Source organism: Eleutherodactylus coqui, chromosome 8, assembly GCF_035609145.1.
Source record: "Eleutherodactylus coqui strain aEleCoq1 chromosome 8, aEleCoq1.hap1, whole genome shotgun sequence".
Taxonomy (NCBI): Eukaryota; Metazoa; Chordata; class Amphibia; order Anura; family Eleutherodactylidae; genus Eleutherodactylus; species Eleutherodactylus coqui.
The window spans coordinates 116,502,404-116,528,164 of NC_089844.1; the positions used below are offsets into that span (position 1 = coordinate 116,502,404).

A 25,761-nucleotide genomic window follows, 5' to 3' on the forward strand; every position below is an offset into this window, starting at 1 on the left:
GATCAACAGGGGTCTCAGCAGCAGGACCCCCACTAATCAACACTTTTGACATGTCTCTATGACACGTCAATGGTGTGTTGAAAGTGCAGCTATTCTTTAATGAAAGACTTGAGATGTTAGTTGGAGCACCAGTGGTGTATTCGCCTGCAATTTGCTTCACTATGCACCACCTGTTCATCAAAACGATTATTGACATCCTCCTCAGACCCCTTTCGTCAAGAAGTTCTTTATGCCCACAACTTTCCCTTTCACTAGAGGTTTTTCCTCAGTTACATCATTCTTACTATATTTTCAACAGTGTTGTACCAGAAAACACTACAGGGTTGGCAGCGTATGAAATACTGGCCCTGGCTACTATAGCACAGATGACCAATTTTTGTTAGACTTCACTCCGATCACTCTATTTTCCCATTCTAATGTGGATTTACACCAAAACCAATCCACAGAAAAATTAGTCACTTAATTTTATGCTGCACTCCAGGGTCCGGTGTTAAACTTACAAGGAAGCGCCAACTGTGAAATGGCCAGTGACTAATAAAGGGGCTATTCAGTGTAGATATAACTCATTATACTACTGCCTTGTACTAGAGCCATGGTCTAAAAGTGAATGTTACAATACCTAGGGCGCTTTTAGACTGACTTGTCGTTCAAACAAGCAAAAGTGAGCAATAATTGTTCTGTCGAAATGTGAGCTACCGACTGAACGATGAACGGAAATCGTTCGCTTTTTGCTCATAGTTCATTTTATGCAGGCCTAAAAGCCATTGCTTACTTTTCCTTTAGTTTAAACAGCGCTCGTTCAGTTTTTCACATTCGCTAATTCATTTGAACCAACCAACGATGCATCTGCCAATCTAAACAGGCTGCACGAGAGCGAGCGATCTAGCGGTGACGTCACACTCTCGTACAAACGAGAATCAGCTCGTCTAAGAGGAGCCTTACAGGCAATAAAAATGAAGTGTTGAAGGCAATCTAATCACACCAACAAGCAAGCTAGTTAGTGGGCATTCACATGCCCAATAATTTAAAAAATGTGGTCACATATCTTCTTGCCAAAAATTAAGTCGCAGATTCTAGGAATGGCAGAAACACTTTGTGAATGTTTAACAAAAAAAATACATGGACCCGACAGACTGAGAAAACAGGTGTGTGAACATGGTAATAAGAACGCAGCCCTCGTTTTAGGGTAGTGAACCCCAGCCAGTGCTCGTCATAGGTCTTCCGAGTTATGGCCTCATGACATTATTACGGTTATTTCCTAACTACTGAACAGTGCCAATTTGACTGGTAGATTACGAGAGTCAAATTTGCACTGAAATATATATGCAAAAGTTCACAAATTTGTAATTTTTTAATTTTCCATATTTAAGCTATATCTCAACTTCGTTCTTGAGTTTAACATGGCTCCCAACCAATACTCAAGTTGAATGTGGCTCACAGGCTGCAAAAAGGTTAGGGTCCTATAACGGCTTAAAAAAAGGAAAAAAGCATTTTAGATATATCACACACCATACTAGCAAATGGAAGGGCATAGCAGAATACTATTGTTTTACTTATACTCCTTCGGGAAGAAGACAATAAGGGTCTACAAATAAGTTTCGTAAAATGTATGAATGAACCAGATGCATCTTGTGTGGTAACAATGTCAGTCCTTGTCAAGTCATTAGTATCAGACCCAATACAAACTACCCCCTAAAATGGTATAATAGCTGTACTCCAAAGGTGGAACAAAAAGTAGGCATATACGACAGTGGAGAAATAGAATTACAATTTCCTAAGGGACAACTGCACATCATCTGCCAAGGAAAGCTTCTCAAATCCTACTTAAAAAGAGCAATAGAGAAGCCAATAGAGACAGCCATTTAGTGGGCACGACAAAATATCTCCCCTTCATGTGGGTGGTTTGTTCTTACTGAATTCATGTTTGCGAATATTGGTTCAACCATAAAAAGGTCTACCTCTCATGTGATATCAAATATTTGAAACACAAGCGGGATGTGTTAAATACTAACTAGTGCAAGGAAAGAATGGAGCAATTTTCCAGAGACCAACCCTTTCAATTACAGCTATAGGGTGCATTATAGTCAGCGAGAAGCTGGATGTGTCTATGCAGTGACTTTACTGCTAACTGTAAATAAAGCTTGCCGTGCACGGTCAATAAATTTGGATGAATCCCTCAAAAAAAGCTCATGCGTACGTGTCCCGCTTTATTCTGGCCATTGTTTTATTTCCCCCTTCTTGGCCTAACCAAGCATGAAAGTCTATGGGGGAGCCAGGAGAGCGAGAGTTGTCCCATCATTTATCTCATCTCTATGTCTACTTTAAAGAGTTTGCCAAGAAATAGGAAAGCCTGGCTACTTTAACCGAAAATGTAAAAAAAAAAAAAAAACGCAGCAAAGCTGTTTACTAACTGTGTGTGCTACTGCAGCTCATCCCCATTCACTTCACTAAAGCCAAGCTTCAATACCAGATAACCCACGGGCAGGAGTGATAATTCTTCTGGGAGAACACAGCCATGTTTCTCTAATCCTGCACAACCCCTTTAAGTAGTCACATTTTCAAGAATTGCCAATTTCAACACTACATGTGTAATACATGACAAATAGGGGAACTAGTAAAAGGAATTAGGGCTTGTTCTCTCAGTTTCCATTTGAGGAGCAGAGAAACTGAAATGAAAATCGGAATTAAACATTTCCATTGTCCTCCCTATTAATTTCAATAGTTTTTTTTTTTTTTAAGTAAATATTTGTTTAATGCCATTTCCGTTTTTAACACATAGCACAGCCCAATGCACCATTTGTTCCGTTTGAAAAACAGAAATGAACAGACTTTTTTAACCCATTGAACTCCATGGGTAGAACAATGGAAGCGTTTACTTCTCCGTTTTTATTTCTGTTTCTCAGCTCCTCAATGAGCATAGGGAAACGGAAATGGTTAACTGAGCCCAACAGCAGTGAAAACAAGTCCCAACATGAAGCTCTGTTTACACCAGGACTGCGATGTACAGAAAATCTCCCAGGCGAATACTCTGCATCGGAAAGCACAGTTTACTAGATTTTACAGTACAATGTGGGAAAAAAGGTATGCTGCCACATACTGTATGAATGCATACCAGAGGATACTTTTAGCATACATCAGGTCCGCAGATGTCTATGGATGTGTCTCTTGTGCAAGCAGAGGCTGATCATTTTGTTCTCTCGAAATCTCACCATGTTCACACTACCATCATAGCTTCAGTTTATTACTACAACCCCGTTACAGATCCAAACAGTCATCAATGGTTCTTATTGACCTTAAGGAGTTCCGACAGGGTTCCATCATTTTTGAGAACCAAGACTAGGAATGCTGCATCTCGCCCAAGTCTTGCCTTCAAAAATGAACTAATGCAAATGTGAACCAAGTCTCACACAAGATACATAATTGCTTTCAGTTGAGTTTTCAATAGGAGAAAGGCCATAGGCCCAGAAAGACATCTATTGTCTGGAGCGCAATGGCTGCAACCTATAGCAGATTTACATAACAAGGCCATTTTGTAATTTTATGTATTAACACCATGCAGAAGAGTAGAACACCTCATGCCAACATTCATAGCTAAAGGGGTTGTCCTGTTACTCACTGACATAACTCTTTTGGATCCAATTTTAAAAACGATAAAACAGTAGTCACTGCATCCCAGCCCTTGCACTACAGACTCTCAATCCTCCTAGTCTATTCTTACAGTGGAAGTCAGGTGACCACTGCCTGGCAAATAAGGGCTGCAGTGTCACCACCCATTATCCTGGCATCACTGCTCAAATCCTAGGCGCCAAGATGCCAGGAGTTCCAAATTGTGACACTGAAGCATCTGATTGGTACACAGCGGTCACTTGACTTATGCTGTCCACACAGACCGTAAGGATCGTGGGGCTGTAGAGCTGGATCGCCAGAGCAGAGGCTGGGTAAGTACCATTTTATTGTTTTTAACTCATTTGGATCAAATTTTAAAAATTTTGTTTGCAACAGACAACCCTTTTAACATGACTTAATATGAACACATTATCATAAAAGACTATTGGAAAAAATAACAACCTAATACATGGATTTCTTGTCACACCAGAGTCCTTCTTGAAGCCTCCGATGGGTCCCATCTATCCATCCATCTTGTAGGTCACCAGTTGGGCAGACAGTACAGCATAATTAGTCTTCAACTCCATAACATGATTGTTTTAATCTAATTGGGTCTTTTTAATTAAATTTCATAGAAGCAAACAAGCTGAGTAGTGAAATGAATCACGGATATGGAAGCTTATAATGAAATGGAGATAGCTTCCGTGCGATCCACCAGTACAGACCATTATCAATCATAGATATAATGTCCCCTCCAGTCATATTGAACCGTCAGTTAGGAATGAGGTCTCTTACTGTAATTTCATATGCTGTACTGACATATTCCAAGAGACTCCGTCACCTCAGATGACCCCAATAACCTAAGGCAATGAACGAATAGGGGTAAGGATGCAGATTTCAAATGTGTGATTTGTATACTGCCTCTTGTTTCTTCGCTACGCGCTCATAAACTGGCCACTCACTGCATATATTGGTGAAGTCTGTGAACCCCGGCCTTCACCGATCTCCTGGAAGAAAGGGGAATCTATGGCACTTAGAGGCGCTGTCCAAAAAAACCCCAAAAAAACAAAAAAAAAAACAGAAACGGCGCCAATCTGGAGCATAACAAGGCTAGTCCTCTTCACTTTGTGCATGCGCTCAGTAGTGGTCTCTGCGCAGCAAACGGCCAGTTTGTAGCAACACAGTGGAGAAATGGGTGTAAGTATACAAATTACACAATTGAACTTGGCATCTTTCTATCATGCAATCATTACTTTAGCTTATAAAAGTCATCCGAGGCGAAGTCTATCTGCTAAGGCATGTACCTTAGAAATGCAAGGCTTAATAAAAGAAGGCTCCCCCATTAATGACATTACTTATTTGCTGCGCAGAACAGAGAATGGAAGTCATGGCTGAGTAATTCAACATCCATTAGGGATTTAGATGACAGACGGTGGATTAATTTGTGTATCATTGCTTTATCTTCTATGGCAGCAAAACCTCTATATACTGCAAGCACAGATCTGCTATTCAGGTAAAATAAGCGATTAGGAGAAAACACAGGCAGCCACAATGACTACACCGCTCCCTTGTCACCCTGGAGAAAACCTAATGTGACAGAAATATACAGCTCATGTTAAAGTCATTATAGTTCTAGATATACGTGTGTCAGACTGAAAAGCTCATCAGCAAGATATGTGGGCTGACCATTATCCACATAATCCAGTTCATGTAGATGTAGAGCAACACACCAAAAGATGTAATGGTTTGTGGATTCAATAACATTTTCAGATATTGGTGTACAGTTTCTTTTTAGCATGCAACGTTTTAGGTATGGGACCCGTCAGCAGGAATATAATCCGGCTGGTACACACTTGGGCCTCTCCTACTCAGGTCTTCCCTCTGGCATTTCTGAGCCTCATTCTGTCAGTCTCTGACTTCAATATAAGCCTGAAGAAGGGTAACCATACCAGAAATGTTGCACGGCAATTAAAAACCTTAAACACCTGAACAGCAGCAATACTAATTTTATGGACTCAAAGCAATTACATCTTTGGGTGGACTGCTACAGCTCTCCTCTTGTTTGAAGACATTATAGTGTCTTCAAACAAGAAAGCTGTTGTATACATGTACTAGTCTTATAACAACCTGAAAGAGTTCAAACATATACAAAGAGGTTGTGCCAAAACTTTAACTTATCCCTTATCCATAGAATAGTCGATAATTATCATCTATGTCTGGGTCCAAGCACTGTACTCTATTCACCACTATGGTACTAATGGGTTGTTGATAGGAGGAACTTCCAACAGCCGGACATGGAGTCAGGAGGGAACCTTCTCTGAAGAGTGTTGATCCAGGGATTATTCTGACTGCTATTATGGAGTCGGGAAGGAATTCTTCCCCCACGGACGAGCATATTGGCTTCTGCCTTATTAGGATTTTTTGCCTTCCTCTGGATCAACATTTGGGCAGGGGGAGATGGGGGCAGAAACAGGCTGAACTGGATGGGCATTTGTCTTTTTTCAGCCTAGCATACTATGTTACTGCCAAAAAAAACGCAGCCCAAATGCTTGATCATCGGGCCATTCATATGGACTACTGTTGTCATGATCAGTGGGATCCTAGCAGTCGAACAACCATTGATCCAACACTTACCTACTACCTTATAGTTAGGGAGCAATTTAAAATCTTGGCATACCCCCTTTAAAGGCATTATCAAGGATTAGTAAATTAGTAAAAAGGATTTACTTTATTTCAGAAATGGCACCCCTTCTTTCCATGGGCTGTATCTGGTACTGCAGATCATTCACTGTGGCAGACCCCTATGACCCCTTTGTGTAATCTCAGACAGTACAATAGTACAATATAAAGCCCTTTCTTTGTGGAGAACAGTGGAAGCCGGAGATCTAGACTTTACCAATGTCATCTTCTCACAGACAGAAGATCATTTCTGGCTAGATTGATAGTTATGGATGATCTTACTTTCGCTCCATTTGTCTTGATGGACATCTGGAAAGTCTATAGGGACCCAAATATTGATTTTCTAAAGTGTTAAATGAAGCAGGGGGCTAGAAAGTAGCAGTGACAATGCTAAACGTAACTCAATCCGCCTGTAGAAAGCACAATGCAAGCTGAACATCGCATGATTTATTCATGCATTTGGAAGACCACTTTTGCTAATTTCTACACCCACCCCCAAAACAGATAGATCTCCTTTGAGAATTTAGTGACCAGCAGGGTATGCATGGAGAGCAGCCACCACAAGGACAAACATCACTCAGTCTAATGCTGAACAGCTTGGCCTGATACACAGCATTACACTTGAAGAGAGAAGGAAAATGGCTTCTCCCCAATCTTCCATCCCTCTTTGCCATCTCATGCACTGCTGTTCCGATTTCTACGAGTGCTGCTCAAATGAGCAAATGTTCATTTTCAGCTAAAACAAGATAAAAATGGTCAAAATGTACCATTTTATTGTCACATTTAAATAAAGTTAATTACAGTGACTATAGGAAAATTCTGAAAACTTACAACCTCTAGGTTACATTTTACTGACAATGGGGCTAATATACTAATATAAATACTGTTTAATAATTAGACAGTGTAAACAGGCTAGGCAGTCTTAAAATGTGCCAGGTTTATCCAGTAGCTGTGGTAAAGGATAAATCTATCGACTATTCAGACCGTCTAGTTTAACTTTAAAGAAACTTTAGCGGGCTCTGTTTACGTCAAAAATTGCACCAAAATTGTGCACATTTAGGCCATATCCCCACTTGTCAGGAGAGTCAAAAAGGGTCTAAAAATCTTTAAGTGTGGAGCAAACCATACAAGCCATTTGCTCCAGATAACTGGCATGTTTCCACAAAGGCAAAATGGGAAAAAGTTTTATTATTGCAAATAAGGAATACAAATTTTTATTTCTTTTTGTAAACAACTCAAAACCCTTGGTTGCACTGTCTGTATAAGTCCGATTATGCAAACTCATTATTTAGGCCGCAAGGTAAACAGTCAGGGAAAAAAAAAAATCACAACGCCAGAACAAAGCTGTTTGTATCACCCCGACTCAAAGAAAAAAAATAAAAATTATATATATATATATATATATATATATATATATATATATATATATATATATATATATATATATATATATATATATATATATATATATATATATATATATATATATATATATATATATATATATATATATATATATATATATATAAGCAATGTATAAGTTGTATGTACTTCAAAATGGTACAAGGAGAAACCCCAAAACCCAGTGAATAAAGTTATGGAGGTCTTAACATTGCAACAGAGAAAAAATAATTCTATATAGTACAAAAGCATTTTAAAAGAAACTAAAATAAATTTGGTATTGTCGTTAATAGGGATGAGCGAACGTGTCCGTTACGGACACATCCGCACCCGGACACCGGCTTTGCCGAACACTGCAGTGTTCGCGCGTAAGTGTCCGGGTGCCGCCGGGGGGCGGGGAGATGCGCGGCGGCGCGGGCGGCAGTAGCGGGGAACAGGGGGGAGCCCTCTCTCTCTCCCTCTCCCCCCCACTCCCCGCCGCACCCCCCCGCGCTGCCACGGCGGCCCCCGAACTTTTTCGCCCGAACACTGAAGTGTTCGCAAAGTTCGGTGTTCGGGCGAAAAAGGGGCGGAGCCGAACGTGTTCGCTCATCTCTAGTCGTTAACATACTGTGACCTCCTAAATATGGCAGAATTGTATTTTTTCCCCCATTCCCCTCCACTTAGAAATCTTTTCAAGTTTTTCAGTACATTATAAATAGTACCATTAAAAAATACAACTTGTCCTGCAAAAAAAAAAACAAAAAAAAAACAACTGTCAGCAGGAAAAAAAAAATAGAAAGCTGGGAAGAGAACCCTCCCCTTACCCAAATAAATAAATAAAAATTACATCCTGTGCTATGCCAAACCCCTTGTCAGCGAGGAGTGTCTATGTAGCGCAATTTGACTGACCAATGAGTGCGGACTGTATAGGGACACAAGCTAAGGGGAATGTTAACACCAAGTAGCTAATTCATACAATGCTATGGCGTATCTACAGTTGCAAGAAACAAAGTGAACCCTTTGGAATTACTTGGATTTCTGAACAGATTAGTAATAATAAAGATACATTCTTATTGCTATGCAAATCACTACAGGGCGGAATTATTTAGCACTACGTACACAAATAAAGCTTATTCAGTCACTGCAAATTCTGCACCAAAACCCACAAATCTCATTGCGGAGTTTGATGAGGAATTGCAGGCTAATTTAAAGGTAATCTGTCATCACGTTTTTGCAGCCCTCACTGAGAGTGCCTGTCACACTGATTGCAGCGGTCTGTCTATTGTGTGTATCTGTGCAGTAGTTTTGAAGAAACTTGCATTTTATTATTAGCCGCCATACACAGAATTAGCCTGCATATTCACAAGCTGCAGTCTAGCCGCACCCACCCCGACCTCCAGCCAATGATTGGCAGCTCATTATACACAGTAATAAGCAAAGAGCTGTCAATCAGTGGCTAGAGGGCGGATTGGGTATAGCTAGCCTGCAGCTCATGAACATCGGCAACTATTTTTAGTAGTCCTCTATGCATTTATTTTAAAAAAATGCAGGTTTCTTCAAAACTACTGCATAGATACACAGCAGACATATCACTGTAATCCGCATGACTTATCTTTTTGCACCCCTCTCTAAGGGTAGCACAATGTTGTGACAGTCTATAAGCCATTTATATTCCACACAAAGCTGTGTAGATTTTGGTGCGTGAGGAATGCAGCATAGTTTTGCCTGTGTGAAAGGCCGCTTATAGACAAATACAATATAATAACAGAGTTGTACTGTTTATATCTGACTGAGCACATTGTGTAAACATCCACAGTGCAGAAGGAAAAAGTAAGTGAAGCTCTGTGTTAATGACTTTTCCAAATGCCAACTGTCAAAAGCAGCCTCATTCAAGTAGAGTTTGGTAATGCGTTGATTTCATAGGTGCTTTGCCCACTACATAAAGGCTCACAAACCCTGGTTACTGACAAACATGCTCTTCTCAAGATAGACTGGTTAATGTGAACCATACCTCAATGCAAACAACTCTCAAGTAATTCCAAGGAGTTCACTTCCTAGAAATTTACAGTTGCAAGAAAAAGTATTATTCACTTCCTTCCAATGCTCCTGCATTTACAATATTTCTTTGGTTTAGGGACTCTCTAACAAAGGAAATTAGGAAATGCTAAATTATTCTTCTATTCGACACAAACTTAGATCATATTAATATTTTAGTGTTGGCAAAACGTCAAGACTGTGAAAACTTCCTGAACACTGGACCATAAAAATAAAAAAATAAAAAAAAGGCTAAAAAGGGGTAAACTAAGGATAATCTAGCAAATTGATGGCAGAATGGCACAGTTTATGTGGCGTTACCATTTGAATACAGAAGACAATGGCCAAGGAAAGTGAAACTTCTTAACCCAAATCTTTGCAAAACCAAAAAATATAGGTAGGCACCTTGGAATAGCAACACTTTGCAGACACTTTCATAAAACAGTGTACATTCTAAGAAACAAAGTTTTTTTGTGTTTTTTTTAATCATTTACAGGATTATTTCTGCAGACTAGGTTAAGTGATTGAGTTATGTGTTAACTCACATCGCGAAATTGAAATGTGAGCATTAAGGATTTATGCTGAAATGTATTTACCAGACTATTAAAACACTGCAAATGGATACCCCTCCCCAACACTGTTATATTTTCCCCTCCTGGGGATCACAGTCTGTGGCACTTTGGCTTTTTGAGAAATAAGCCCGAGTGCTACAGGCACTTTGTGGTTTCAGAGATCTGCAGGCTGGAGTCTCAATACCTCAGTCTACCAAAATGACTGCAGATCTCAATAAAAGCCCTCGCGCAATTAGTGACTGGTAAATGGCAATGCTTGTTAACCAATTAATATTAGAAAACTGAAGCTTGGCAGAAGAATCAGGAAGATTTTTCCAACCAAAATTAAAACGGAAAAAAAAAAATGCAAAATGGTGATTATGGGGGAAGAAAAATTAAAAGAGCGCAATTCTGTGATTATTTTTAAAATCTGCAAAATAAATTTTTTGTGGATAAAAAAAAAAAAAATTGAAAAAAAGTGAATGAATAACTAAAATTGTGTGGCTGGAAGCGTTTGTGTACGTACCTCCTAACGCAGAATAAGCAGAGACAGCCAGTCACAGAACAGAAAGGTGAAAGGTCATAGGCCATAAGGAAAACAAGAAGGCACATTTAAACCACTTATTAAAAATCATAGCCAAACCAAACCAATACAAACTCACAGATAATATGGAAAAAATTAAAAAGACACACAAAAATAATCACCGTTTGTAGATAAATGCATTCAGATATTAAATATTTTTGTGGAAAACCATACCCACCAACTTTAGCAAGGTTAAAAAAAATTAAAAAAAAAAAAAAAGAAGTGGGACCGTGCAAAGGACTGAGCAAGATTGTCTGGCTTTGTGGAAACAAATACTAGATTCCATGTGCCATTACTTCACTAGGGACTAGCATCATCATTTGGGATCTCCTGAAGTTCGCGGTCCCTTTAGCTGCTGGAACAAGTGCTATATTCAGGTCTCATAATAGTAGCGTTGTAGGTTACTGATACAATAGGCCAACTATAATTGGACCTTTATAAACACAACTTGAACTGGCTGGTACCAAAGCGGTAAAAGGTTAGGAGGACCAGGATTGGCGATGTACCAAGATTCAGATGTAACCATATTTGTTCTTGCAAAGAACCTGATGCAATACTCCTATATACTCCTGCTGTCTATGACAAACCCCAAGAAGCATTCAGAAGCCCTAACTGAGGTCACTAAAACCTCTGGCACTTTGAAACGTCTTGGTGGACCCAATTTGTTTCAATTATTTTGAACCAATTTCAATTGATCATTACCCATCAAAACACTTTCAGTACCCATGGAATGCCTACTGAGCAGATCATATTTTTGCCCTTTTAATTCTTAGAAAAAATCTAAATGTGCAAATGAATAAAAGAAACACTTACCTTTTAGCAATCTGCAAAATTTGTGTAAATTATTGAAATAAACCGTTTCATCGTAAACAAGCAGAGTAGTCAATCTCTACATACCCCTCACCATCCCGGCTTAGCTTGCCTGGTCTCCAGTGCAGAAACAACAACCAGAGGTGGGGCAAGTTAAACTCTCCTCCTTTCCCAAAATTCCCATTTGAGGCAGGTCACGTACAGAAAACTTTGTCTTGTTTTCCTTTAGTTAATTACATTCTCTAGCCTTTGGACCTTTTTGATATAAGACCAAGCAAGATCAAGGAAAAGATTTGTTGGCTTGAACTTTACTACCCATTTAATAACCTTGAAAAAGAATATTTGTATTTATTAGAGTGATCAAAAGGATGCACAGATCAGACAGCTTCTATGTCCCTTCAGTGGGTGTTTACATTTAGGTGACCTTAGGATAAGGCACCACAGGACTCCACAACCTCAAGTACTTCCTTTCTTAGTGGTGGGTAGATTGTTAACTTTTCCCAATCAAAACATGTTAAAAAAATTCATGGTGAGGAATGTTAGCAGTTAGTTCTCAAAATCATGTCGAAATAGAGGAAACCACATCTGAGAATGTGTAACTTTATTTAATGCAGCTACTCAAAACTTCACATTCATATAGGATAGGCTTTTTAAAAGTTTCCATAACTAAAGAAACTTGAGATCACCTCAATTTAGCAGCCTTTCTGTGCAAAAATTTGAGAGAATATTAATAGCAACTACATAACAGGCAACTTCATAGAATCATAGAATGGTAGCGTTGGAAGGGACCTCCAGGGTCATCAGGGTCCAACCCCTTGCTGAGTGCAGGATTCACTAAATCATCCCAGATAGATGTCTGTCCAGCCTCTGTTTGAACACTTCCATTAAAGAAGAACTTACCACCTCCTGTGGTAACCTGTTCCACTCATTGGAAACCACTTTCTAACAGTGAGAGTGATCAATGTCTAATTTGTGTCTCCTCCCTTTCAGTTTCACCCCATTGCTTCTAGTCTTTCCTTGTACAAATGAGAATAGGGCTGATCGCTCTGCACTGTGACAGCCTTTCAGATATCTGTAGACAGCTATTAAGTCTCCTCCCAGCCTTCTTTTTCACAAGCTAAACATTCCCGGATCCTTTACCATTCCTCATAGGACATAATTTGCAGACCGCTCACCATCCTGGTAACTTCTCTGAACTTGCTCCAGTTTGCCTAGGTCTCTTTTAAATTGGGGTGCCCAGAACTGGACACAGTATTCCAAATGAGGTCTGACTAAGGAAGGGTAGGAGGAGGATCATTACCTCACGTGATCTAGACTCTATAGAAATCTTAGATATCATGGCTGCATGAGACTTACTGGAAAGCCCACTAGGCCTAAGTAATAAAACAATGGCCCTCATTTCATCTCATGGCCAACTATAGCCAAATATTTGTGGAAAAAAATGGACAGCTCTAGCCATTTCAAGTCAAGTGTGGCAATCCCACATCATCACCACCACCGGCAAAATGGTTCACCAACTCAAACTCTGATTTATAGCCAAAAGACATGAACTTTGTTCAGATTTTGTGTGTAGATTATGATTAGAGCATTCCCAAAAAGTTTCAATGCTCTCAAATTTTTCTTTTTCCCCCAAAAAACTTGATCAAAAGGTTGGTATATTGGTAGGATACAATGATCCCTCAAAACTACAATGTCTTCAGGAAATATTTTCAACATATTGTCTTTCCTGAACTACTGTAACTCAAAAGCAGACTATGTACAATGTCACAAGACAGTCTGGAGCTGCAGTATGTATGATTGACTGGAAACTCCAGTCAGTCAATCAGCATGGACATTTCAATGGTAAACCCCTGGAGTGCATGTGGATGTATAGTAGCACCTCTCTACAATATAGTGCAGTACTCCGCGATCTATCATGCTCTTTACCTGTACCAGGATGGGCTGCTCCTTTGGAACCAAGCGCGGAGAGCTCAATTTTCTTTTTTTTTTCCTGGTACACTGTCCTTTTTTATAAAAAGTGATTTACATCCTCTAGCAGACTTTTACGTAAGGACTTGCTTTACCTACATTATCTACTTAATTTTCTTTAGTCTTCACTTTGTACTACTTTTGGTTGACATTTTTAGGGTCTTCAGGACAAATGACCAGTTGTCCATAGAGTTAAGGCTTCAACATACAATCTTAATTGGCATCAGGATGACAATTGCATATAAAATACTAGGAACTAAAAAGATTCAATTCATCACAGCAAATGAATTCCATGTTTTGTGTTTTTATTACCAATAGGCATTGTAGAGAATGTTAATCCGATGTTTTAATGTACATGGTGATTAAAATTGCATGGAGTAATCTATTCTAGCCATAGACCAGATGCAACCAGAGTATGGGTGGAAGGCAGAGAAATTCTACAGAATGGCCTGAAGGTTTACAAAATGATAAAAAATACCAACAAAGCTCTTTCAGATTTAGGCCGTGAGCTGCTAAGCAACTTTAATTATTAAGCATCTGATATGCAGAGTTCTGCTTTGAAGATAGCTTCATTATAAGAGTGATAACCAAGTTAGCATGCAAAACTATAATGTAACCCCAGGGATTCTGTATACTGATTAAGAAAAAGAAAACATACTGTATATACACACAGTAGGTCTGTATCATTGTACAAGAAATTAGACAATCTGCCATTAACTTTAATGGCGATGGCTCATTTTTAAGTTATTTGGGCACTCACGATAATGGATATGGAGCCACCTGGGAACACAGACTATCTTGGAAATGACTCATAAAATCCCATAAGCTGAGGGTTGTAAAAAATGAACAAAACAAAACAAAAATGTCTTGAATTACCTTGCAGCAAAGATAAGCCAGTAAGAGGATATCTCTGCTACATAACAGGATAGATTCTGCTTCATGACATCAACACACCAATAAAATTAACCGATGTACTTAAGCGTGCGTTCATAAGAGCAAGTTTCACGCACACTGACTAATAAAAATATGGTCAGACATCGCGTGTATTGCTATCAATGTGTTAATTCACACAAGCCATTTTTGCAGAATCACCCATTTCTTATTGAGGGGGGGGGGGGGGGGAAATTGCATCTACATGTGAATGAGATACTATTTTTTTTTTTAGGTTTTCCTATTAAACCGTGATTTTCACAAGCCTGAAAATTGTACGTTGCAGCAATGCATTTTTTTTCTTACAAAATGCATCACGCTCGCAGCACAAATTTCAGGTCTGCAAGTGTGTTATCAGTCCGAATTTCCTACCCGTGTGAATTTTGGTCCAATCTTAGCAAGGTAGCTTCAGTTCTGACTCAAGTACTGCACAGAGCAGAGTTGCAGGAGGACCAGTCCCGGCATCCACTATAGACAGCTCTGCCTTCTCTATTTCTTGGACAATCTCTTCACTTACTAAACAAACCCCCCAGTTCCTTCCCTAAAAGCAAAGGCATAGGTTAGGGTTAATTTTAGACGAGCCAATTTATCATTTGAATGAGCGAACAATGTTCTCTCTAGCTCGTTCGCTCTCATGCAGCCCGTTTAAACAGGCAGATACATTGTAGATTCGTTCAAATGAGAAATCGTTCAGAATCATTCAGTCTTTCACATTCAGTGTATAAGTGAATGAGAACAACTGAAGGAGCGCGTTTTAAACCGAACGATAAATGAACGAGCCAATGATGATTTTTATGCCTGCAAGAAGTGAACGATTATCGGTCATTGGTGCGTGTTCAGATTGAATGATTATCGTTCACTTTCGCTCTTTGAACGATAATCTAAAAAGCACCCCAAGACTGAAAAGGAAAGTAGGTCATTGGATGGGCAATTCTCATGCCAAAACTGATTTTTTTTTAGTTTGTGTACAGATCAGAGTTCAAAGAGCACCTGATATCTAAACCGTGGAGAAGAACATTTTGTGAGATGAACCAATATTGACAATGATGAAGCCTATAGATTCAGCAACTGAAAGCAAGGACATTTGATTTAATAATGAATTAAGTGGTTTGGCCAGTTGGTGCTCCATAAGAAATACATAAACTGAGGACATGGTATAGACCGAATTCAGATATCGCTCGTCTACAACAAACCGGAATGGTTTATCAAGGTCCCCGATGTTGTCTTTCTTTTAAAATGGCTTCTATTTCAGCCCTCCTGACTGGTCCATTTTAGTGAACAATTGCATTCACCATAATATAACAATTCTGGAGCATCTTTTCTTAGAACTCTCTGTTGAATCATTCTTCGGTAATTCCTACTAGGCATATAAGGACCAATTAGTGTTACTATTAGTGGAGTGTATGACTCTATATATATATTCTCACACTATTCAGTCAGTGATGACCGTAACAAACTATGTGTGAACAGACCCCTTAGAAAAAAGGAATGGTAACTCCCAGTTGTCAACTTATTCAAAATGTTCTAGGAGGAACAACAGAGGAAAAACACAACACAGTTCTAGGAAAAGATGCAGCAGAAACAATTTTTTCATTTGGAATACAAGTATTTACTAAGACATGACAGGAAAGCTGACCGGTCCTCTAAAAAGTACAAAAATTGACAGATCTTCTTAGAGAAGTAGAACAATGGAGTATTCCATACTAAAAAACTATATATAATTTGATGTAGGCACTGAAGATCACCCAATGACACAGCTAACCAACAGTGCAGGAAAGATTTATTAAAGTAATGGACAGATACGAAAAGTAGTTGGCATCCTCTGCGAAATGAGCTCTAAACCGAGCTAGATAACAGACAGCCAAAAACATTCAGCTGGCAATTATCAACCCTGAATTTCCTCCATTAACAAGCATCTTTGCCTAGACAGGCAGTATAGGTGAGCAGCAAACAGTTTTGGTATTCCTTTTCTGAAAGAAAAAGTGGAATAGACACTAGACACCCAAGGGAGACCGTTGGCTTCCCATTTACCCAGTAATCCCTAAAACCACCTTATGGCCTGTCTGCATCTGAAAACATCACCTGATTATTACCCTATTTAAAGGGGTTCTCGATGACTTTCATATTGATGAGATCTGACCCCTGGCACCCCTGCTGATTAGATATTTGAAAGGGACGTTGCACTTGGGCGAGTGCTGCAGCTTCTTCATTGTATGCCAGGCACAGAGTCATACTTTGGAATTGAGCTGCCATACCAGGCACCGCCACTACGCACTCACTTGAAAGGAACTGAGCTGCAGTTAGGCCATGGTGACCGATGAACATGATGTCACAGGTCGAAGTAGAGTCCACAGCTACTTTAAAGAGACAATCCATAGGGGGTGCTGAGAGTCACACCACCACTGATGGCCTATCCCAAGGACAGCTGATCAATATCCAAGTCCCAGATAATCCCTTTAAAGCTATATGTACTACATAACACAATGCTGGAAATTTAAAATAGTCTTATAAATCCATGCCTTGAATCAAGCACAATTCAGTGAAGAAAAAACAAAAATAAAAAAAGATCAAAAACAATCATGTAATGATGAACTTATAAGAAATAGCAGAAGCAAATGTCAAAGTAGAGGTCTCTGGCAGGTCAGCTTGCAATAATGTGGACTCCAATGAGACCCTCAAACATGGCCCTTCAGCCTAGTACATTATGCAGCAGAAGGCAATCACCTGCTATAAAGTGACTGACAATGGAGTTTTTGAAAAGCAAACACAAAATTATTCATTATAAATAATGACTGACAAGCTGGTTGAGATAGGTGACTGATCTGTAAAAGGGGTTCTTTACGTACACAATCAGAGCTACAATTTTAATAGCGTTATAAAACCAGCCATCAGACACTGATCATAAGCTGGACAAGCATATTTCAAGTTTCTAATTGTATGAAGATTTTAACAAACTTTCTTACACTGGGAGAGGAGCATTGCCAGTGGTGTCTGGCAGCAGCTTACCTCCCGCAGTAAGCATGTCCAAGAATGTGTGATTAAGGGAGACAGCAGTCTTAAAAAGAGGCTGTCCAGAACTTTGAGGAATTCTTATTTTTTTCTTCTAGTGAAGACCTGTCATGAATAGATGATTAGCAGGGTTCCACCACTCGAGGTCCCAGTCGATCAGCTGATTCCGAGACCTGTTGTCACCATGGACAGCGCAGGAAGCAGATTGTGCCGTCTACAGTGCAGCGACCTGGGTTGGTATTGCAGGCGCAGCTCCCACTGATTTTAATGGGAGCCGTGCCTGCACTACCGCAATGCTGTCAGCACTACCTGCTTTCATTGCTGACCACATTGACAGTAGCGCTGGGAATTAGCTGATCGGTGGAGATCACGAGCGGCAGAGCCCTCCGATCTATTAGTAACTTGTCCTGATGACAGCAAGTAGATAGAGTTCTGCAAACAGCACAGAAAAAAATCCCACCAAGGGCAGGACACAGTCACGATGCAGCAGCCACTGGGATTAGAACCAAATCCCACAGTTCAGGCAAAAAAAAAAGGGGGGGGGGGGGGGGGTCAGCATCAATAGGTGCAAAATTCTTCAGCAGATTTTATTCTCCCATAGCAGATAAAATAGCAGGTGACATTTCGACCCCCAATCGAGTGTTTGGCAAAGACCCGATTGGGGGGTCGAAACATCGCCTACTATTTTATCTGCTATGGGAGAATAAAATCTGCTGAAGAATTTTGCACCAATTGACGCTGCCACTTTTTCTTTTTTTCGTTTGTCCTGATGACAGTTCATCAAAAGGGGGGAAAAAAAATATCTGACAACCCTTTTAAGTGTAAAGTCTACTTTAAGGGCCATATTAGGAATGTTTCCTGGGTATAGAAAACATCTTTAGAACACAATGCATAAAGTCAATAGAGCAGCATATACTTGTACACTCGCCATGGCACTGAATGACCGCTGTTTTATTCTAAAAGCGGACATAGAATTTTGTAATTAGCCCGCTCTTCCCATAACATACACTGCATGCCACCCTTTTCAGCCATCACAAGGCTTGTTTAATTAATGAAAAGACAATTAAGAAACTCTTTAACATTTGTAAAATGACCACAGCAGTGCCGCGGGTGTATACTGCACAGTGTAGAAGTACTACGTCATTATTGTACATTGCCGGCCAAATCCCACAGCACCCGCGCAAATCCCACTACACTGTAATTAGATTTTTTTTTAATTTGCTTTCTATTTTTGTACTGCTATCTAGTGTCTCCTCTTCAGCTGGTCTTCACAACTCCCAGGGCTACTGACCCTACTCTTTGCGAAAAGTTAAAACGCTTCTCAGAGGAATCGGTGAACAGTCTAATTTGAAGTAGTAATCTCAGGATCCACGCATTTCGCACTAGAAGGAAGGGGTCATGTTGGAGGGTGTATGTGATATTGAACTGTGCTGATGCAAATCAAATTGCTGAGCTCTGCTACTGTGGCTTGGAATGTAATGAGCTGAAATAATTATCGTGCAGCTTAGCAATGCATGGATTGTCTGCCTCTAAATTCGCTTCAATTAACTGAAGAATCTCCAGATGGAAAGGAATCTTCTACTCGGGGAAAATGCTTGAAGGATAGAATACAAGATTTAAAATAAATGTCAAATTTCAAAATCAATAAAAAAAAAGATAAAAAATACAAAATCTAATTCACCCGAAACCTTATTTTTGTAAGGCTAAGTGATGAGAAAAATAGTCAAAACAAAATCGTTCTCTAGAAAAAAAAAGTAATATAATAAATTTATGTCTCAAATAAAAATTAAAAAAAAAGATGTATACATATTTCAAGCAATTCTGTCTTGTATAATAGGATGACAAACCGGTAAGGAATTTAATTTATAGATTTCATTAGATTGGAGTAAATGATTGCAGTCCAGAAGTCGTAATAATAAGAACTCCCCCCAATAAAGAAGAAGAAAAAAAAAAGATAATAAAATATTTATACTCAGGAGTAGTAAACCTCTGATATTGACTTCACTTTGCCCTTCAAATGACATTCCCTCAGGCTACAACAGAGTATTAAGTATGTGGGTTAGCTGGTTAGGGGCTAAGATGAGTTTCAAAGGGACTACACAAAAAAAAAAAAAAAGGATCTAGAAGGTAACAATGGAAAAGAAAAAAATTTTTAAAAAAATTAAAAAAAAATCAATCCACATGTATATTGTGAGACGACTAACCTAACTTCAAGAGCCAGCCTTCTCTGTCAGGGTTGAAAAACGTATGTGTCAAGTCGTTGCCGTCGTCCTCTGGGATCTTGAAGGGTTCATTCTTAATACTCTCATACAAATTCTAAAAAAAAGAAAAAATATTCTAGAATGAGGTGTCACATCCGAGAGACAAGCACAGAATATTCATTTATTTTTAGATGGAAAACAGCATTTTCTGTATTGCAGTAAAGCAACAAACAAAAGAGAGTCTTGCTCGCCAGCAAGAACGGCGGTACAGCTGCGAGCTTTGTATAGCAAGTAGGCGTCTGTAAATCCAATTAGACTTCGACCCAGAATATTTTATTTTCTTATCTATTTTCTTATCTTATTTTTTTTAAGTTTCCAGCTTCTTGCAAGTATGGTGTTATTTTACTATCAGGGTATATTTGCATATACAGTTTTTTTTAATGCTGTTTTACAGCTGTAGTCCTTAAACACAGAAGCCACATGTGACCTAGTAGTGAATGGGACTTTATAATGGGCCTCCACTGACGTTTCTAAGCTTTTATTACAACACAATTCAACATCAGTAAATTTTTTGCAATGCTCACAACATCGCTTGCAACTCTTTCCCCACATAGGGAAGATATTGAACGTACCCCGCCATCTACACCCACAATGCCATGTTCACAATGGAGGACTTTGTGGCAGGTTTCCGACCCTGATGCTTGACTGCAAGGGTCTGACATGAAGAGGATTTCTATTTTAGCCAATCCAGCTTTCAGACACTTTTAGTTTATGCTCTAAATTTGTGAGCTTTGTGCCCTTTTTCTTCACCAACTGTTTAGACGAGGTTTGCAATGGGAACATTACCTAGAACATCATCTTCAAAACCCTCATTTATCACATCTAAAAACGTGTTTTCCAGAAGATCTCCGCCAATATGACTCTTTAGAGGACATGTAATCTGATGTTATGAATGCACCACCTGTGCCTTTTCAAATCCAGACATTTATATATGTGCACTATGTATTGATTCCAGATTGAAAAACATCTGTATAACACAAGAATTCTCATAATCTGGACTGTTAAAACTAATGGATTGCAGAGATTGTACATTTGAGAAATGTATGTGAAAGTCTTGATATGTAAAAATAGAAAAAAGTGGATGATTAAGTCTATAAACACATCCACTGCTCCTTTTAAGTAGAATGTCAGTGGAATGGAACGCAGTAACAGACTAACAATCCACGGATGTAAAACATCGTAAGGCAGAGAAGGCACGCTATTCATAAGCAGACTCTCCATTACCGACATGAGACCTTATGCCTTCAAAACATCAAAGAGTGATAGAGTCATTACCTTTGAGCCCTATAAAGGATGTGGCTCAAAGGTAAGGGAATGGGGAGGTATCTTCCATACTCACTGTGCGCACAGTTCCAGTGCAGTTTCTCTGCAAAGTTTGGGCAAGGCAGCAGCTTCACTGTCTGTGTGCGCATCTCCCATTCGTGTCTATGAGAGGTGCAAGCGCACGGAAAGAGTCAAGCATCTGCTGCGTGAAAACTTCATAAGGACAGAGCACTGGAACGGGGAACCCAGTATGTATGACAGTAACATCCCTAAACTTCGTTGTTCCCTAATCTTTGCACCCCATATCTTAGCTTACATGACTCAAAGTTGACGACGGTGTCCCTTTAAAATTTCTGCAGGACAGAACACGAATACATATGAGACATTGTTAACAGTTACTACTAATAGGGGAATAGATGGAATAGACGTAGGATATCACCCAGCCTTTTACCTACCAGAAAGAATTCCTGTGTGTTAATCAGTTATCAACTTCTATATCCTTTTGTGCAAATCCAATATTAGTTTCTTTAGACTAGAAAGTTCACATCTATTAAGAAACTAATGGAGTAGACTATTCTAACCAGCCTAAATAGTGGCATTTATATGTACATACGTATATTGTAAAAGGTGATTTGGATCCACACAATAGCATAACACTGAACTAGACAGAAATTAGATCAGGAAATGTTGCCATGAAATCAATAACGCACTTGAAGCGCTACCAAATTATGATGGCTAGACGACTGGGTCAGAAAATCTCCAAAGTAGCAGTCTTGTGGGGTGTTCCTTTTATACAGTGGTTACTACCTACCAAAATTGGTCCAGGTAAGAACAGCCAGGTATTACCACAGTATTTGGCCACATTGCCATTTAGCATGTGCCCATGTAAGGTTTTTAATAAAGAACCGGTCAAGAAACAATGTCAAACAACAAGAAACCAAAAACAAGTTCTTGTTGTTTGACATTGTTTCTTGACCGCTTTTGTATTAAAAGCCTTACATGGACACATGCTAAATGGCAATGTGGACACATGGTGAAGTAATACCGAACAACCAGTGAACCAGAGATAGGAGTCAGAACACATAATGCATCCCAACCTGCTATGTACGGGGCTGCGTAGCCATAGACCGGATGGCTGATGACTGTCCAGTGACGAAAGCGTCTACAATGGACACCACAACTGGATCATGGATCAATGAAAGATGGTGACATGGCCTGAACAATTACATTGACAGCTGGGGTCCATGTTTGTCATCTATCCAGAGAAGGAATACTAGGATACAGTATAATAAGACAAGCTGATGGACACAATGCGTTGCTCCAGGCAATGTTCTGCTGGGAAACCTCGAGTCCTGACGTATACCACCCACCTAAATTGTTACAGACCAAGTACACCCCTTCAATGGCAGCAACCTCTATCAGAAGGCCTATTTTTGAGTTAAAATTGTGGAACTGCTGAATTCAAAGCCTCCCATTCCCTGGGAACCATGCTGGTGAGCCAATTGGCTTCCCATGAAGTGCATGCAGTACTTTTTCTTCCATCCAAAAGCTGGGCAACTGAGCACAAACCAAACTAAGCATATTGGGGTCAATGGGGTTGGTTCAGTGCTGTTAGGTTCAGAGATCCCCCTTTCCTAATTCCCAAACAGAGCAGGAAAGCAGATCTCTGGGCACAGGTGTGAAACCACCCTAATCCTAGCAGAGATAGCTAAACAAAGTCCTTTTGCAACCACTGTAGGCACCTTTGCTGCCTAGCAAGAGAAAAAATGGGGATAAAAACCATCAACCTTTCATATGGACAGCTACATACTGATGCAAAAAAGGAGATTCTGGATTTTCTCTATTACTCTAGTTTTTACTCACACTCCACAAGATGTTGGGGTAATCCAGCTTTAGAGCATGTGTACATTTAGAAAATTAGAGATTAACCCTTTCCAATCCACTGTGACATTTTCCTACATTCTGATTGAAGCTTGTACAGCTCCAACGTCAGAAGACGTCCGATAGGGTATTTTTACTGTCTATTGCCAGCCACTCCACTGTCGGAGCCTCTCTGGTGCACACACACTGGCTTTAGCCAGCAGATGGCACCGTTGTACAGCAGCAAAAAGAGAAAGCCTTTTAGGAAGCCCCGAATCCAAAATTGGTTTGAAAAGGGTTAAGTTATGGGTCCTTCTGAAGGTAGGGAAAGAGGAGAGTGCTCTCTGTACTGCACCATTCAATAAGCTGGCTGTAAAATAGTAACTGATTAAGGAAAAACAAGAAAGCATTAATTAGTAAATGAGTTACCCTTAATAACTCCTCTGGAAGATCACCACCTTCATTGATTCCACGATTCATAGATATAAAACGCTCTACTGATGGTTTATCTCTCACATTGGGGTTATGCAAACTTGTGTTCAGCATAATGATGGCAAAAGACAGGACATAGCAGGTATCTAAAAGGAAGCAACAAATTAGAGTTATTACATGGAGTCCACGGGTTAAAACGTTCTTCAATCAATCATGCCAAACCTATAAACTGGCTTCCCCATAAAACAAAGATATTAAGGATGATGCACACTACATCGAGTTGCTTGCATGTAATATCAGCAGCACAATATAGTACCAGCAAAGTAGATGTGCTTTTTGAAATCTCATCTACATACAGTGGTAATTAATCTGCAGAATTTTTAATCAGCAACATGCCAATTTAGGTTGTGAATTTTTACCATTGAGGTAAAAAAAAAAAAAAAATCCACATAAATCCATAATTAAATATACAGTTGCTGAGCTTGCTTGACCATTTCTGAAAATCTCAACCACCTTTTGGAGACTGGATCATCTAGCTACCAGGAAGGGGTTGGGGTCTAGATGAGAACCCCCTTATTGGAAAACATAAAATAATTCCTCTAAAAAGAATATCTTTATTGTTGTGCCAGGCTAGACACATCTGCCGCCAGTCATCTCTGCCCTACTAACCTGTGGACTGAAACACCCCAGGGTTACACAGACAGTATCGCGATGCAAATGCTTCCATCATCCTGTCTATCTTTTGGGCTTCCCCTGGTAGCCTGAAGCTCCACAAAAACTGTCTGCAATGAAAAAGGAAATAAAACAAAGAAGCATTCAAGAAATTTGGAAAAAAATATAGGCCACTTGCATCAAATAGTATTTGCTTCTACCAATTCTGCATGTTAAAGAAGTTGAACCTGCACATATTCATTTAGAAGTTCCTTAAAGAAGTTCTTTACAGATACAACGTAAAAATTTCCATATACTATTAACCCTTTCCAATCCAATTTGTATCCTGGTTTTCCTAGGGGGCTTACTCTTTCTGCTGTTATACAACGGCGCTATATGCTGGCTAAAGCCAGTACTGCATGAGGTGACACATTGGATAGGCTCCGACAGCAGAGAGGCTGGCAATATACAGTAAGAGAACCCCGACGGACGTCTTCCAACATCGGAGCTGTACAGCCTTAAATCATAAAGTCTTCAGACGTCAGACAGTGGATTGGAAAGGTTAAATCAGAATATTGAGCAGCCAAAGTTTGAGAATTCTTTCTAGTCAATGCGCTAGCCATTTTGCAAGAGAGAAGTGTAGCCCTGTTAGTTGCCACTTTTGAATTAGCCTTGTAGCAAATGACAGCAACTGTTAACACATCAATGACAATACTCAAACTCTGTTCTCTCCAGATGTGCTAACATATAAAACGACAACCACCTCCATTAGCCAGGGCTAATAAAAAGTAAGAGGTTGTCTAAGGTCAGGTTCTCATAAGTCTGACTTTAGTTTTTACCCTCTAGCATGGTAGTGAAATGCCAGAGGGTAAGTGGAGTCAGAAATGATCTCACAATTTCCCATGTGGTCATTCATGGCATCTGACACCTTAGTGTCGAAGCCAAAAGTCTCCATTGGCCAATAGGAGAAAGGTGACATGCAGCTTTTTTACCCAGTGGTGGATACTAGATTTATGCGCCCCCCTCCCCCCCATCACCCCCCCCCCCCCCCACCAAAAAAAGTTAGCAGTTGTGTCTAGGTTAGACATAAAAGAACTGTCTGGACACAACCAATATATGTGCACCCAGCCTAACAGCTGCACTATACATAGAGTCTATATTCACTCGATTAAACCAAGTAAATGTAGTTAAACTTTCGAGACATTATGAAATGGAAATCTTTTTCATGTTTTCCTGTTTTAAGCAGTGGTTTACATAATCTGGAGCCAACAGTGGGTATTCTATTAACTTTAACGTTCTATAGTTTTATGTGGCAAGGTTTGTTGGCATCAAAACTGTTTTACATTACAGTATCTAAGCAAAGTTTGTGCCAATTTGGCTCCAATGTTTAAATTCAAACTGCTGTTATTTACAGGAAATGCCAGTATAGCCATATATACTCCCTGCAGACCTGGGGGATATATAACATTTGTAAAATTTATGCAGCTGCATTCCAGCTCTGCGGAGTGGGGTGTGGGGTGTGGGGTGGGGTGAGAAGTCGAAAAGTGGTTGCATAAAGTTTTAACTTAATCCCCATCCATTATATAGACACAGTGTCTGACTGGCTGGCATTTGACCGCTGGTGACCCTACCGATCACAAGATGGGGTGGGGTGGGTTGGGCCTTGTGTTCTCTGTATGGATCGAGCAGTGGTTGAGCATGCACAATGGAACTCCATCTCTATGTGACTGGGGATAGAGTT

The 25,761-nt window shown here is 39.7% G+C and overlaps 1 protein-coding gene across 1 annotated transcript in view; it reads right to left on the reverse strand.

Moving 5' to 3' along the window:
• The window catches only part of CYTH3 (cytohesin 3), a 104,900-nt gene that overhangs the window by 15,238 nt on the left and 63,901 nt on the right, over window positions 1-25,761 (reverse strand). Inside the window, exons 7-9 of the mRNA XM_066576264.1 lie at window positions 24,039-24,151; window positions 23,367-23,515; window positions 19,758-19,869 (exon numbers count right to left, since the gene is read on the reverse strand). Coding sequence (XP_066432361.1) covers window positions 19,758-19,869; window positions 23,367-23,515; window positions 24,039-24,151 — 374 coding nt within the window. The remainder of the gene's footprint in view (window positions 1-19,757; window positions 19,870-23,366; window positions 23,516-24,038; window positions 24,152-25,761) is intronic.